This window comes from Petaurus breviceps, unplaced genomic scaffold, assembly GCF_028583685.1.
Source record: "Petaurus breviceps papuanus isolate PSGF00001 unplaced genomic scaffold, PetGlider_PUasm1.0 186, whole genome shotgun sequence".
NCBI classification, from domain to species: Eukaryota; Metazoa; Chordata; class Mammalia; order Diprotodontia; family Petauridae; genus Petaurus; species Petaurus breviceps.
The window spans coordinates 30736235-30752685 of NW_027185798.1; the positions used below are offsets into that span (position 1 = coordinate 30736235).

The 16451-nt window shown below is 39.8% G+C and overlaps 1 protein-coding gene and 1 long non-coding RNA gene across 2 annotated transcripts in view; one reads left to right on the plus strand and one right to left on the minus strand.

The window, feature by feature from the left end:
• The window catches only part of S100A10 (S100 calcium binding protein A10), a 462639-nt gene extending 462137 nt beyond the window's left edge, over positions 1 to 502 (plus strand). The window contains exon 4 of the mRNA XM_069089983.1: positions 66 to 502. Within this exon, the coding sequence (XP_068946084.1) occupies positions 66 to 227 (162 nt within the window). The 3' untranslated portion in view covers positions 228 to 502. The remainder of the gene's footprint in view (positions 1 to 65) is intronic.
• On the minus strand, positions 183 to 3295 carry LOC138162648 (uncharacterized). The gene is made up of 2 exons (XR_011168683.1): positions 2010 to 3295; positions 183 to 1024 (listed from the first exon to the last, which is right to left on the minus strand). It is a non-coding gene; the product is annotated as an uncharacterized lncRNA (long non-coding RNA).
• Positions 3296 to 16451: the final 13156 nt, after the last annotated feature.

Genomic DNA, 16451 nt, shown 5'->3' on the forward strand with positions numbered 1-16451 from the left:
GATCGAAGTCTCTTGCTCCAATCATTGACTCATATTTTCTGCTTCTTGTGATTCTTTTTTTTCAGAACCAGAAAGACCCTTTAGCTGTAGACAAGATTATGAAAGACCTGGACCAGTGCCGAGATGGCAAAGTGGGTTTCCAGAGTTTCTTTTCACTAATTGCTGGGCTGACCATCGCATGCAATGACTATTTTGTTGTACACATGAAGCAGAAGGGGAAGAAATGAACCCAAGCCAAGGAACTCCTCCCAGTCCTGATCCATTGCAGTATCCCAAGTTGTCACTTCCGAGATATTCCCATATAGCTACCCCTAGGATGAGACAATTGCATGAGCAGACCCAGGCCCCTAGAATGTATAAATGAACTCCAGGCTTACAATTTGACAGCTAGGGAAAGAAAATACAAATATATGTCAGATAAGCTTTTGATTTTTTTTTTTTATATTATATGCAACCTCTACCCCAACAATAAAAAGAAAAAACATCCCTTTTTAATGTCTAATTTGGGTCGGCTTGTTTCTTCAAAAATGTTGTTTTGCTCCCTTGCTCATCCCACAGAGCTCAGAGAGGCATCTTGCCCTTGGCCGGCTTCCCATCCAACCCTGGCCAGCTGGCTCAAACAATGTTCTTGTCACCATATTCTACAGAAAGAGAATGAGTTATTTTTCCAAGTTCTGCCTGATTGCTCAGCAACAGAATGGAGCCTGCAGCTATGTCCACACCAATCACCCAGGGAATAGGGAGCATTCCGACACAAGGGGATCCCAAATGTTATGCTCATGACCCTAGTTAGATGGGGAAAAACCTCCAAAATGTGCCTTTTGCAAGCATGCCTGAGAGACACTTGATTATACTTTTCATACCAAACAATATCAGCCAAAAATATACATAATGCCTCAGTGTTGGCACATGTTATAACTAACATTTACATAGCACTTTTAGGTTTATGAAGCTCCTGTTTGATCCTTGTAACCCTGAGATAGGTTCTATCATAAACCGCATTTTACAGTTTGAGAAACTGAGGCTGAGTATTAAGTGTCTTAACCGATTTCATATATCAGGTAAGAATAGGACAGGATGTAAACTCAGGTCTTCCTGACCATAAGTTCCACACCATATTCACTAGGCCACCTAGCTGCCTCTATGCTATCTAATTACATTTTAAACATCTATTTGACTCCAGGACCAGTGCTCTATTCACTGCGCCACCTAGCCACCCCTAAACATGTATTTGAGACATTACCTTTAGTTTACAGAGGAGGAAGCTTAGACTCCAAGAGGTCAAACAACTCCCCTATGATTACTTAGGTAGCTAGGTGGCACAGTGGATAGAGCAGTGGGCTTGGAATCAGGAAGACATCTTCCTGAGTTCAAATCTGGCCTCAGACATAAGCTGGATGACTCTGTTTGCTTCAGTTTCCTCATGTGTAAAAATGATATGGAGAAGGAAATGACAAGCCATTGTAGCATCTCTGCCAAGAAAACTCCAAATGGGGTTATAAAATCAGGCACAACTAAAAAGCCTTAAAAACAAAATGATTATATAGCAAGTGTCAGCAGCAGAAATTGAACCCAGGTCTCCTAATTGATTTCAGTGCCTTTTCTATATACAATGATTCACAAAATAAACTTACTTTTTTTTTTTCAGTAAAGATCCCTAGAACAATGGACAAATGCATTCAAGTGCTAGGACAGAGAATTGGCTGGTGGGAGGAATGGAATCCCTCAGCAAAACACCCATTAACATTCATTGAGTGCCTACTGCATGCAAGGCCTTATGCTAAACGCTAGGGAAACAACCAGACACATCCCAACACAAATTTTGAAGAAAGGAAAGGAGAATACCTTCTCTTAGCTAGTGGATTTGAGCAGAAGTAAGAAAATTCAACAACAGGTTCTATGTGACTTTTTTCCATTTCTTGCTAGATTTTGTTTTTCTCTAAGAATAGAGACTAAAGGGCAGCTAGGTGGTGCAGTGAATAGAGCACTGGCCTTGGAGTCAGGAGGACCTGAGTTCAAATTCGGCCTCAGACACTTAATTAACACTTACTATCCGGGTGACCTTGGGCAAGTCACTTAACCCCAATTGCCCCTCCCAAAAAAAGGCAAAAAAAAAAAAATAAGAATAGACACTAAAGCTCCTAGAAATAAGTGGGAGCAGGGGAGAGCGATGGAGTGTCCACCCCTTTGATAGCCACTAGGACAACTACTGATAACCAAAAAGTCCACTACAAGCTTCCTCCTACCCAAAAAAGTTATATCTTCTGTTTTTCATTGATTCATTTAACAAAAAAATTCAGATCTTGTTGGGTCTACAATGCATCTCTTCCAGGCTAACTGCGGTTCCATGTTGGACAGGGTAATCATTGCTGATCAAGTGGTATAAAGCAGGTATAGCCAAAAAGATATCAGTGGGGTTCCATGACAAGCTTTCACATTGGTAACCACTTTATCTAAAGGCAGAAGGTAAAGCCACAATCTAGATTCCATCACCTTGCCTTGGATGAATTCTCCTTTGCCTGTAGCCCCCTTCTGCAATTGGTAAATTCCTCCTGAAACCTCCATTTTGAGGAAGGAGCCAGACCAATCATCTATCCTTTAGACCAGGGCTGGGGAACCTATAGCCTCAAGGCCACCTGTGGCCCTCCAGGTCCTCAAGTGCAGTCCTTTGACTGAATCCAAACTTGACAGAACAAATCCCCTTAATAAAAGGATTTGTTCTGTAAAACTTGGACTCAGTCAAAAGGCTGCACCCAAGGACCTAGAAGGTCACAGGTGGCCTTGAGGCTGCAGATTCCCCACCCATACTCTAGACCAAGCCACCATGCTTACTTCAGTTTTCAGCCTTTATTTGTATTAGAATATAAGCTCCTTGAGGGCAGGCATTGTCATTTTTTTCTGCTTGTATTTATTTCTCCCACACAGCACCATGCATAGCACACTTTAAACACTTCATAAAGGCTTGACTTTGGACTTGACTTGAGTTGATTTGCCCAAGTTTGTCCAGGTAGGAATTGGCAGAGTCAGGATTTGAATACATGTCTGGCCACTCCAATTTGGACCCCCTTTCTACTAAACCATGCAGCTCTCAAGGCTCTTGGTGGGGGGTTGATCATTCAAAATGGCTATGCAATTTTGTAAGAAATGTCATAATTCTGCAAGTAGGGATTAACACAGGGGAGGTTACTCCATAGTTTAAAGGATACAAAAAAATGGTCTCTGAGTCATATTTGGGAAAGCAAAGCTTCTTGACAAAGCTACAGAGGAAAAGGAGGGATTTCTTAGTTATATCAGGAAAGAGAGAAGACCCAAAGGAGGAATAAGACCTCTTCTTCGGGTGAAGGACCATACAGATAACACACAGTGGAGAGAAAACAGAATTTTTTGACTTCTCACTTTTCCTCTTTCTTCTGCCAAAGAGAATGGATCTTTTGGCTAGAAAGGACAAATGAAAGATGGTGCCTAAGACAGTAAGGTGGTAACAAGAGTTGGTCTTTATGAATTCACATCTCTAGCAGAGGAGCTACATCCCACATTACTGAATGAACTAGTAAATAAAAAATAATTCTAGTAGAGAAAGATACTTCAGGATTGGAGAAGGGCAAGTGAACTAATTTTTAAAGTTGGGAAAAAAAGAATAGAATCTGCAAACTATAGGTCAGTGAGACTGACATCAATTCCCTACAGAATTCTAGGAGGTGTTACAAAGAGATGGCTAACAAATGTCATTCATTCAATTATTCTATAAACATTTATTAAGCACTAGGGATGCAAAAAGAGGTACAAGATAGTCCCTGCTCCTAACAAGCTTACATTCTAATGTCAGGAAAAGAAGCGATTACAAGGAGTCCGCATAGCTTCAGCTTGGACTAATCCCATTTTCTTTTTCTTATGAGGCTATTAGATTAGAGGGAATGGGGAAGGGAATAAACATTTATACAGTTTCTACTATATGCCAGGCATTATGCTAAGCACTTTACAAATATCCCATGTGAGTTTCACAACAACTCTGTGAGATGAATTCTATTATTATCTCCATTTTACATTTAAGGAAACTGAGGTCTTCTTGACTCCAGGCAAAACACTCTATCCACTGCAGTGCCTAGCTAGGATAGAACATGGGGGTAAAGTATTGGACTTAGAACCAAGAAGATCAAAATTCAAATTCTGTCTCAGACACTCTTTGACTAAGGGACTGGGCAAGATGCTCTGTCAGCCTCCATCTTCTCATCTATTAAATGGGGTTAAAACAGCACATATATCCCCAAAATTGTTATGAGGATAAAATGAGATTGTGATAGGTGGTGCTACAAGCTAAGGATTTCCTTTCCCAACCCCACACACATCTATTACTCCCACCCCCAAATCACTCCAGGGACCAACAAACAAATCACCTCATCTGAGATATACCCTTAGCACCTGGATACACACACATATACATATAAACATATATGTGTATATATATGCACTATGTATACATATAGATATTTACATATATATTATCTTCTCTCTATTCTGTATCTCTCTGGCACGCACATCATTATTGACGTGTAGTCTCCCCGGTTAGATTTTGAGCTCCTTAAGAGCAAGAATGGTTTTTCACCTTTCTTTTATATCTCCAGTGTTTAGCACAGTGCCTAACACAAAATAAACATATAACAAATGTTTGTTGACTTTGTGTGAGTGCTTTGCAAACATTAAAACACCTACATAAATGCTAGCTTTTATTAATATCAAATATGTCGAATATGGCTACCAAAAATATAATGCCATCCAGAGCTGTGGTGCTGGCAAATGTGCTGGATTCTGCCCCAGTAAGACCTCAGTTCTGGAGCATCCCGTTTTAGGAAAGGCATTGACGATCTGGAAAGAGATCAGAGGAAGGTGAGCAGGGTGACAAAGGGTTGTGAGGTGTAGAAGGATTGGTTTTCCAGCTGGAGAAGACACAAGACAGAGAACACGCAAAGGAGACATGTAATATGCTAGCTTCCCTTCCACAACATGAAGGCCTGTCTTGTTGAAGAAGGCTTAGACTTTGCTGCTTGGCCCAAGAAGACAGAACTGGAAGTGATTAATGGAAATTGCAGAGAGAGATTTGGTCTTAATATACGGGAAAGTCTAGTGACCATTAGAACTCTCCTGACATGGGCTGGGTCGCCTTAGGTTGGTGACCCCTCTGCCTGGAGGTCTTTTAAATAAAGGCTGAATGATCATTTGTCACTTGAATTATAGAAGGCATTCTTGGTCTGGCATTGGTTCAACTTTATGCCTTCTGAAGTCTGTTTCAACTCTGAGATTGGATAACTCTGGGATTCTACTGCTTTACTTTGGTAACATGCTCAGTATGGAGGTATCATAAGGAAAATATACCTGTTATTGCATTTTTTTAGTTCTATAAGTTCATTCATGAAACAGAGAGACCTACAGCATGTGGTGAGACATGAGTGAGGCCTTCTGGGGCCACACCCCAAAGGTTCCAGAAAGATGCTCAGGACAACAAGCTTTGGCAAAAGACACTGCTGGGTATTTAGAGATGATCAAGGGACAGTGCTGTTCCCAGAGGTGGCCAGCAGCCACCGTGGCGAGCCCTCTGGAAAATTCTGACCACATTGTTATGCAGCTACACAGGGTTAGAGGAGCAGTTCTCACTTCTCTCCACACCCAAATATGACAGGAAAAGAGAAGAGCAGGGCAGAAAAGCAATCTGAAGCAGGCTCCCAGAATAAGAGAAATACCTGACTCTCCTTTCTCTCTTTCTTGGTTCTAATTCCCTGATAAGACAAGACAAAGACCCTGGTCCCAGATCTATCCACCTACCCTATTCATTGTGTGATCATAGGCTACTCATTAATCATCTGTCTCAGTGTGACTGACTGGAAAGTGGGTATTACAAAAACCTTCCCCATCCCATAAGTTCGAAAAGATGTATATCCTCCAAGTTCAGCTATCCAGGAGCTGAATACCTAGATGGAATTCCAAGAGGTAGCAAGAGCCTGAGCAAAGCCTCGGTCATATACTAATACCAGGTATTCAAAAGCAGAGGGCAGACCATTCTAACCAGGACACAGAGCTCAAACAAAAGAGTACACAGGGATTAGGAAGGGGCAGATAAATGAGACTGCATATAAAAGGGCTTTGTGATTCCTGGGAAAACATGTGTTCTAGGAGCTCAAAGTTCTGGTAAATATCTTCCTAATTATTGCTGTTATTGTGAGTGTTTGAGGAACAGAGACCACTCCCATGTTTAAAGGGAGAGAGCCCGGATATTTGACATACTTCCATGTAGGAAGTCAGCAGAAACCACGTTCTACTCACATTCTTTCCTGTAATGCTCATATTCCACTCACATTCCAGCTACAAAAGAGAGAACAGGGTGGGGATTCATGCTCATCTTTCAAAGAGGCCTCAAAAAGTGGGGGGAGGGGGAGAAGCATGGAAAAAAAAAAACACATTCCTTGGGGTGGTCTGAGGCAATCACAGCCTCTGCCCAGATGGGTCTGGGAAAGATTGGAGAGTTTCCACGAATTCAATTCAAGCCAGAATAATAGGGAGCAAGGTCAGGGAGGAAAAGATTCCTCCCCAGGATGCTGGTCCTTCTCATTTCCCAACAAGATTTCCCTGCATCTCAAATCCCTGACCCACAAGTACTGCACAGCACCCGACTGATCAGCTCCAAATGGAAGTCTGGTACTAATCCAAAAATCGATTGGTAGGTCTGGCTGTTGCCCATATGACCTATAAGTGTCCAGGCTTTTCTTTTCAACTTCTCCTAGGTTTATCAACTAAGCTGACCAGTATCCAGCAAATGGGGCACTGAGGGGTGGAAGGAGGGGTATTTCTTTGTTTATTTCTTTGTTCATTTGTTTTTTGAGAAGAGGAAAGATTTGATTTTGGCCTCAGCTACAAGGGTTCTTCCCTCCTCGGTCATATCGATTACATTGGGACTCTGAGCCTGATGAATATGAGTCAGTACTCTGAGCTGTATTTGGGCCAAAGGAATTTCTAAATGTCACAGTAAGGGACTTTTGGAGAAGCAGTGTGGCTTAATAGACAGGAAACTAGAGTTAGAGGCAGGAAAACCTGGGTAGTTGTGTGAATATGACCAAGTGTCATTTTACCTCTCAAGTTCCAAATATGTAAAATAGAGATGACAATTTCTGTTGAGCCTACTTCACAGGGCTTTTGTAAGATTCAAATGAAATAATCTATGTGTGTAAAGTATTCTGCAGAACTTTAAAGTACCATGTAAGTGTCAAAGAGGCAGGATGATATAAATAAATTTGGAGTCAGGAAGACCTGAGTTGGAGTCCTTGCCTCTGATACATAGACCCTGGGCAAATCACTGAAGTCAGTCTTAGTGCTCTGGGCAAGTGTCTAAAACTAATTCAGAATCCTCAGCCCTATCAGATGGTTCAGCAGCAGAAATAGATGTGGTTTTATCAGTGCAAATGACATTTAAGAGGCCTTGCCATTCACTTTGATGCTGCACCCTAAGGACCGTCAGACCTTTCCATCTGACTTGAAGCTAAAACCTCCTGTTTATGTTACTGCCAACATCAGAATGAGAGCTCCTTAAGAACAGGCTTTGTCTCCAAGTTTCCATTTGTGTCCCTAGTATCTAGAATAGTGTTTGCACATAGTATGTGTTTTTTTTAATTCAGTCATTTACAAAGGGAGTTTAATCACTGAAAATTCCCTGTATTAGTGAAAGAAGAGGTCTGATCCAAAAATTAAATGTCAATGATCATTTATTTTTATGGGAAGAGGGTTCAGAGGGAGCCAGGATATATGTGAATACTTAATAGTCAACAAAGATGAAAGGGCAGAATGCAAAGTGAGGAATTTTTATACATGAGGAACATCTAGATCAACTGAGGGAACTGGATGAGATAATGTTTTGTAAACTCCCTTTCAACATTCTGTTATGATATATCTCCCATAGCTAACATTCCATGTTCTACTAGTCCTATGGTCTTTTTTTTTCTAAAATCATGTTTTGTACTCTCCCATTACATGATTGTAAGGAAATGACTTATTCTAGAAACATGCCGGTATCTCGTGTCCTCACTAAGGGTCCCTGAGTATGCAAGGGCACAACCTAGGATGAATCCAAAGCCAGTTTGTGCTAATTAATGTCTCTTTGGCATTAACCAACCAGTAGCAGGCTATTTCCAAGCTAGGCCAAAACAGGTACACAATAGAAATTCAGGATCCAGCTTTGGGCACAGTTTTTATAATTTTAGTACAATTTAACTGAAAGTATCTAACATGAATACCATTATTAAAAATGTACAAGCCACCAATGAGCCATTCAATTAAACTGAAAAGTGCATAGAGAGAAATGCCACACATTTTCAAAAAGTGGCACTATCTTACATGCCTTTACCATCTTCATTGTCACACAGTGGAAAGTGTACAGGCCCTGGACACAGAGAACCTAGGCCCAAATTTGGCCTCTGACATATATGCTCTTGCAAAAGTCACTTCATCTCCACAGAGCTCAGTTTCCTCACCTGTGAAAGTGGGGACGGTGACCTCTGACATGTAAGATCTTGCAAAAGATACTTCACCTTCCCAGACCAGGATTGGTCTGGGCAGTCTCTGAGGTTCTATATAATTTTAGATATATGATCAGGAAAAGTATCATGTCATACATTTCCTAGGACAGGATTATCAGCAATGAGGTATAAGGTAGCATTCAGGCGGATGTAAAATGAAGTAATGTCAGAATAGTGATTTCTTTTAATGACCTATCCCAGAAGACCTGAGTTCAAATCCTGACTCTATTGCTTGCTAGCTGTGCAACCTTGAATAATTCACTTAAGTTCACTAACTTCCTATAGAAGTAGGGCCATTATAGTAGCAGGCTATTTCCAAGCTAGGCCGTAACAGGTACAATAGAAATTCAGGATCCAGTTTGCGCACAGTTTTTCCTTTTGTGACAATTAAATAGTTTGAGAGACATAGTTTCTGGTTAATCTAATGATTTTACTAATAAGGCCAGCAGGTTATTAATAAAATGGTGGTCATTTGGCCATCTCTCTTAGACCAAAGACTGTCAGTTATATAAAGATTTGGATTCAATTCAAAGTCTTCATTTAGTCCCCATGTATATATCCCTGCACTCATGTGAAGGCTACAAATGACTTCTGAGATCATAGATTTAGATCTGGAAGGAACCATAGAGATCTTTTCTTCTAATCTACTCATTTTACAGAAGAAGAAATTTGAGTCCCAGGAAAAGTCAGTGACTTGCCTTTGGTCACATGGATAGTAAGTGATGGTGGTAAGATTTGAACCAAGGTCCCCTAGACTTGTGTTCTTTCCACCATACCTCACCATCTTTCTCCTCAAAGGACTAAACAGTTATTAAGGAAACAGGCAAAAATAAGATATAAGACCGTATATGAATGTGTAAAAATCAGAAGTATACCCGGGGCTAGCAATGCAGGGTACAGAGATCTCAATGGATTTCATGCAGAAAGGGAGACTTGAGTTGGGTCCTGAAAACTGAGTAGTATTTGGTTTGGTGGTGAAAACATTCTGGTAAAAAGATCAGCATTGGGGCAGCTAGGTGGCTCAGTGAATAGAGCGCTGGCCCTGGAGTCAGGAGGATCTGAGTTCAAATCCGACCTCAGACACTTAACACAGACTAGGTCACTTAATCCCAACTGCCCTCCAAAACAATAAAAAGCAAAAAATAAAAATAAAGTACCTACTTTAAAAAAAAAAGATCAGCATAGTTAAGGTCAAGCAGGCAGAGATAAATATTGTTTGGGCAGGAGACGGTGAATTTGGCTTGGCTAAGAGAGAGGGTTTCATGATAGGGAGTAATCAGAGATAAGGTTGGATGAGTGAGGTGGGGTTGGACCAGATCTTGAGTGTCAGCCTGAGGAATTTGAACTTTAGGAACTCTAATAACTTTATTCCTATCAGCAATGGGGAGTCATCAAAGGATTCTGAGCTGGAGGAGACTTGATGAGAGTGTTAAGTCATTTTTTTTCAGTCATGTCTAATACTTTGTGACCCCATCTGGGGATTTTCTTGGCAAAGATACTGAAGTGGTTTTCCATTACCTTCTCCAGCTCATTTTACAGATGAGGAAACTGAGGCAAACAGGGTTAAGTCACTTGCCCAGGGTCACACAGGTAGCTAGTAAGTGTCAGAGGCCAGGCTTGAACTCAGGAAAATAATCTTCCTGATTCCAGGCATGGTAAGCTGTCCTTGAGGGAACTACTGCTTTTAGTAACATGAGATAGTGGATAGAGTGGAATGCTATAGCATCAAGATCTGATCCTTCTAACAGTTCCTAGCTGTGACTTTGGGCAAGTCAATTGACCTCTCTTTGTGTCAGGCAATTCTCTAGGATATATTACCATGTTATAGATAAGTTGAGATCCTTCATAAATAGTAACACTCATCTAAGAGTCATATGTGCAGATCAGGTGAAGCTAAGAGAGTTCAGGTCAGGCCAACCCCTAGGACAAAAATCTTGGGGGAACAACTACCCCAAGGTTTCAGGGAAAGGACAAGGAATCAGTGAAGGAGTCAAAGAAACAGCAGGATCAGAAAACCATGGTATCCCACATTGACCCAAAATCTCAGAGTTGGAAACAACCCCTACATGAACACAAATCCCCTCTACAAAAAGTGGTCTAGTAAGTCCACTCTAACAAGGGATCATCTGGTCATTGCCTTTGCTTAATGCTTTCTTAATGGAGTTGAGAAGGAACCCACGACATCCCAAGACAACACATGTTGAGTTCCATTGTTTCTGATTCTCCCTTGTCTGGTTTGTTCCATTGATTGATCTGTTTTTGAACCAATAACCAGATGTTTTTGATAACTACTGTTTTATATTATAGCCTGAGGTCTGGAAATGCTATTCCACCTTCATTCCTATTTCTTTTCATCAATTCCTTTAATAATTTAGATCTTTTTTCCAAATGAATTTTTAAAAATGTTTTTAGAGTTCTATAAAGCATCCTCTTGGCAACTTGATTGGTACAGAATTAGAAGTATAAGTTAACTTCGGTAGCATTGTCCTTTTTATCATATCGGCATTACCTAGCCATTATGTTGCTGTTCTTTATTTCTTTAAGGTCCACTTATGCAATTGAATCTATACAAGTCTTTTTGTGTACTTTGATCCCAAGATATTTTGTGCATTTTGTAATTATTTGGAATGGAATTTCTCTTTCTTCTTGGCTTTTGATATTATATTAAAATGCTGTTGATTGTTGAGGGTTTATTTTGCAGCTTACAATTTTACTGATACTGTTGTCTCCATTAGTACCTTCCTAATTCCCTAGGGTTTTCTAAGTATACCTTTTCCTCATCAGTAAATAGGGATAGTCCTAACTCCTCTTTACCTGTCTTTATGCCTCCAATTACCTTCTCTTGTCTTATTGTTATTCCTAGCATTTCTACAACTGTATCAAATAATAGTGGGAAGAAGGGGCATTGTTCCCATTGTTGGGGCAGCTCTAATCCTTAGGAAGTTTTTCCTTATGTCAAACCTACATTTGCTTCTTTTCACCCTCCACCATTTGCCCCTACTTCTGCTCTTCGGAGACAAACAGAATAAATCTCATCCCTCTTCCATGTGTGAACCCTTCAAACTAACAATTTGCCAGCAATTTAGCACAATGCCAAGGGCACATAGTAGATGCTTTATAAATTTCTTTTGACTTGATGACTTTAAATACTCAAACATGGCTATCACATCCCCACTAAGTCTTTTCTCCAAGCTAAACATCTTCAATTCCTTCAACAGGTAAAGTACCTGAGGTCAAATTTGAACCCAGTTCTCATATGGCATGATTTCAAGGCCCTTCACTATCCTGGTTGCCCTCCTTTGGACATGTTTTCATGAAAACATGCCATGTTTTCAAGGACTTTGACAGGTAAAGGAAAATAAGAGGAAGAATGGTAATTTGATACCATGAAAGGTCAGTCACAGGAACAAATTGATATAAAAACAAACAGGAATGTAGATGCATTAGAATGAAGAGTCTATCACAGGAACAGAGATGGAAGGGACCTTAGAAAATATCTAATTTTGTTCCCTCATTTTTAAGATGAGGAAACAGAGCTTCAGTGACTTGCCCAAGGTCACATTAACAGTAAAAGAACTAGAACAAAAGCACGGGTCTCTTGACTTCCATTCAGGTTCGGCTTCTAGTTAACGGAAGTGATCTGAGGAAAGGTAGGATTATAGATAGCTTCAAGCACACATTAGTCATCTCCAGCGGAAACTGAGTCAAAGAGGACCTTGGCACCTTACTGGACTTTAGAATCTTGACTCAGACAACTCTCATAACGTTGTTAGAAGCAGATAGGCATTCATAAGATTTTAGAGGCAGCAAAGCTGGATACATTTCAGAGTAGTGGGTAGAAGGAAAATTCTTGGGAAACCAGTCTTACTTCAGACTCTCATTTGAAAATCAAAAGCCATATTCTCGTGTGTGTGTGTGTGTGTGTATGTATGTAGATCTTGCATACGCACATGCAAATGTATAAACCTGCTGGAATAAGGAAAACTGATGCAAGCAATTCAATTATATTGTATCCTAGAGGGAGTTGACTTTCAATGACTGGAATCTACCGTACTGAGATTGTATCTGACCATTCTCCACAGTCATTTACAATTGAAGATGCAATGAATGCATGTAAAATGCTTAAATGTCAGTTTCAGCAAAGATTTCTTAAGCACCTCCTTCACAAAGACCACTGTGTAATATGCTGGGTGAAAGTGTAGATAAAATGCAATCTTTTTACAATGGAATAGGGGCAAGGATACTGGAGTTAACTACAATACACAAATAGTACAAGATCTGGCATCCAGATATGCAAAACAAAGAGCTGTGTGATGTTCCAGGGGAAAGGTTGTCACACAGTCAAAATTTGTACTTTCTGAAGGATCTGATACCACTTGCTTTGGGCGTTTTTTTTAAAAAGGCAAGAATTTGATGAGTGAATAGTGGGTAGAGGGGCTTACATTCCAACTATTGGGAACAGTGTGAACAAAGAGGTTCAGATGCAACACAGAGCATTTTCAACAGGCCAAAAGTTCAATTTGACTGAAATGTAGAATTCATGACAGGGATTAACATGAGATAAGGCTGGAAAAATAAGGTTGTTGTATTGTGGAGGGCCTTAAATGCCAAGCAAAGGAGTTTAAATTTCATAGGTTCTATATTCATCTTACATAATAATATAATTTTAAAATATTTTAATTTAAAAGTAAAAAATTCAAAATACTATTATATTTTAAACAATATTTTAAATATTGTATTTTAAAAGATTTTATTTTATAACTAATTTAATACTTTATAAATATTTTCACATTTATAAATACTTATATTTCATAGATTTATAACTCAGAAGGACTTTTTTTTTGGTTGTTTTTTTTATGTGACTTGCCCAAGGTCACACAGCTAGATGTTTTAAATGTCTGAGGTCACATTTGAACTCAGGACCTCCTGACTCCAGGGCCAGTGCTATTCACTTCGCCACCTAGCCACCCCATCAGAAGTACTTTAGAAGTACCTTGTAGAACAGAAGAGGAAGTAAGGTGCAGAGAGATGACACAGTTTACCACATGGGTCACCCATCTAGTAAGTGCCTGAGTTCAGAGCTGAACCCACTGTTTTCCCTGATTCCAAGCTTGACACCCCTTCCACTACTTCATACAATGGGAAACCAGTAAAGCATTTCAAACAGAGGAATGGAATGGTTAGCTAGGTGCAGATGGAAGATCAACACTGCAGGGTGAGAAAGGATCTTTTGATGTGGATAGAAGCAAAAAGACCTGTTAAAAAGCTTCAATCAAGAAGCTGAAAACAATAGAACAGGTAAGTGGAAATGACAGTCTGTACAAGGCAGCTACAGGAGGGAAGCAACAGGTCAGAGATATTGCAGAAGTCAGATCACTAGGATTTGATGAATGAATGGCTATGCAGGTAGGCAGAAGGAAGATTCGAAGGCAAGGGCAGAGTTTCACACCTGGGAGGTGGAGGTGCCATGATGAGAAGAGAGAAGGTAATAAAGCAAAAAAAAACTCAGTTTGGGACATGTGGGATTTAAGGTGTGAAGGCGGTCGGGGGAGGCTATAAAGCTTCGAATTAAGGGCAGTGGTCGAGACTTGGTGTCCCCAGAGCTAAAGGATGTCTGGGACCATGGATCTCTCCAAACCTGAGAGTTCAAAGTTCTTTTATTATAACTATATTCCCATACCCTCAGGTAAGCGCAGTTCCCATAGTGGTTAAAAAGCAGCTAGGGAAGATATAAAAGGCACAGCAAGCCAGCAAAAACATTCAAGGCAGTCAGCAAGGAAGTTCTCCCGGAGTGTCAGGAGCTCTCCTCCAAACATCTGAAAACTGCCTTCACACTGTTCTCTTGGGTCCAAGTTAACCCAAATCCACCCAGACCTGCACCAACCTGTCCTTGCTACCAGCATTTTATCAGCTGGTATGAGAATGTGGGGGGAATTAAGTCATGTTGTCCAAGTTTCACCATTATCCTGGCTCACAATTCTAGGATTTGCTTTCTAGCAAGTTTTATAACATAAACTATCCAAATATACGGTTGTTTTATAACAAAACACTTTAGAAAAAATTTCCATTTTCCCTACTTGCTTAAATTATCAACAGTGATCACAAAACACAGGTTTTCTGGGAATCAGCAGACTGCCACAAAATAAAACCAGATGCATTCATTTCTGATATTTTCCATAAGCCTTAAATACAATACTTCAGTCAAAATGTGCACTGGCTGAGCTTGTTGTACACTTCCTAATTCTCCAGAATCCTATTAATTTACAAAACCTGCAGTCAATGTTCCCTTCAAACTGAAGAAAATCAGAATGTTTTTAAGTTATGTCTAGAAAGTGACACATTTTTCATTTCTTTTTTTTTTTTTGCTTTTTTTTGGAGGGCCATTGGGGTTAAGTGACTTGCCCAAAGTCACACGGCTAGTAAGTGTGTGCCACTTAGCCACCCCGACACATTTTTTAAAAAGTAAAAATATTATTGCAGTGATTTTTTCCCCAACTAAACTTTATAAGTTTTGCTTATCAAATCAGTTGCCAGAATGCAAAACATTGAAATGCAACCTTTTCCTCCTCTTTAATAAACCTGTTTTCTTTGTCTGCTAGAAAATCAAAGACTTTCATAGAAAATGGATCAAAACTGCAGAGGGAAAAGTCAGCGGACAAAGTCTCATTTTCTTCAGTTACAAAGCTAGAATAATGATATGAACAGTTACAGGATTAAAGGGAAATAATCCAAGAGAGTCTCAGGTCCTTGCCTTATTGTTTAAACAATTGGGAGAGGTGAACTGAATGTCAAAATGACAAAGACCAGAAAGAACTTCGGTTTGGAACATGGTGTATTTTGACTACAATTTCTATTAGAATGATTTTCTGTCTCCTTTTGGGGTTATATGAACTATTAGGTCTTACTTTTATGTTTCTTATATTAAGAGTTAAAGTCTATCCAATCTACCACCCAGATCCTAGCTGTATTTCAGATCAGAAAAAAATGTCATAGAGTGAGTGGTAACTTAAAATTTTCGAAGTTCTGGAATTTCTGCTTTGTTTCCCTAGCCCAAATCCCATCCCCAGACAGGTCTGGAGTAAAAGGCAAATGAATTACATGTGTCTTGCTGACTTGCTTGCTTACACTCTCAGTCCAAAACCAATTGACTTATAGTCTGAAATTTTCTTTTCATTCTCAGCAGACCCCCGAGTCAGGAGTTGGAGTGTCTTCAAGTAATTCAGGGAGTTTCACTTAATAAAACTAAGAAGGACAGATCCCTTTAAAATAAATAAAATTAAAAGGCAGATTCATGATGAGGGTCTTCTTCAGTTATGCCATGCAAATCAAGAAACCTTCCAGAGAAGGGTTAGGTGGAGGTAGTGGAGTTAGTGGTGTTGGCCCTACCTCCCAGCAACCAATCGTTGCACTCCCTTTTCTATTTCTTTTTTTCCCTTCATTTTCCCCTCCTGTCCTTCCTTCTTTTTGCAACAGGGATTAAGAGTTCTTACCACTCACATGTAACCTACATGAAGGGGTCACCTCTTAGCCTGCTACTTGAGTCATAATCATTTTCATCCTCATTAGCCCAAATTCTAAGGTAATCAAGGGGTATGTTGGGATATTTCTTTATTAATTGATAAAATCAAAACATCTCTTTTATTAATTGTCTCCAAGACCCCCTCCCAGATTTTTTAATGAAAAAATTTTAATTATAAACATTTAAATGAAAAACCTATTTTCCCACAGTTTCTCTTCTCATATAGATATAGATAAATAGATGGATAGATGGATGGTTGGGAAGATAGATAGATAGATAGATAGATAGATAGATAGATAGATAGATAGATAGATAGATAGATAGATAGATGGATGGATGGATGGATGGATGGATGGATGGATGGATGGATGGAT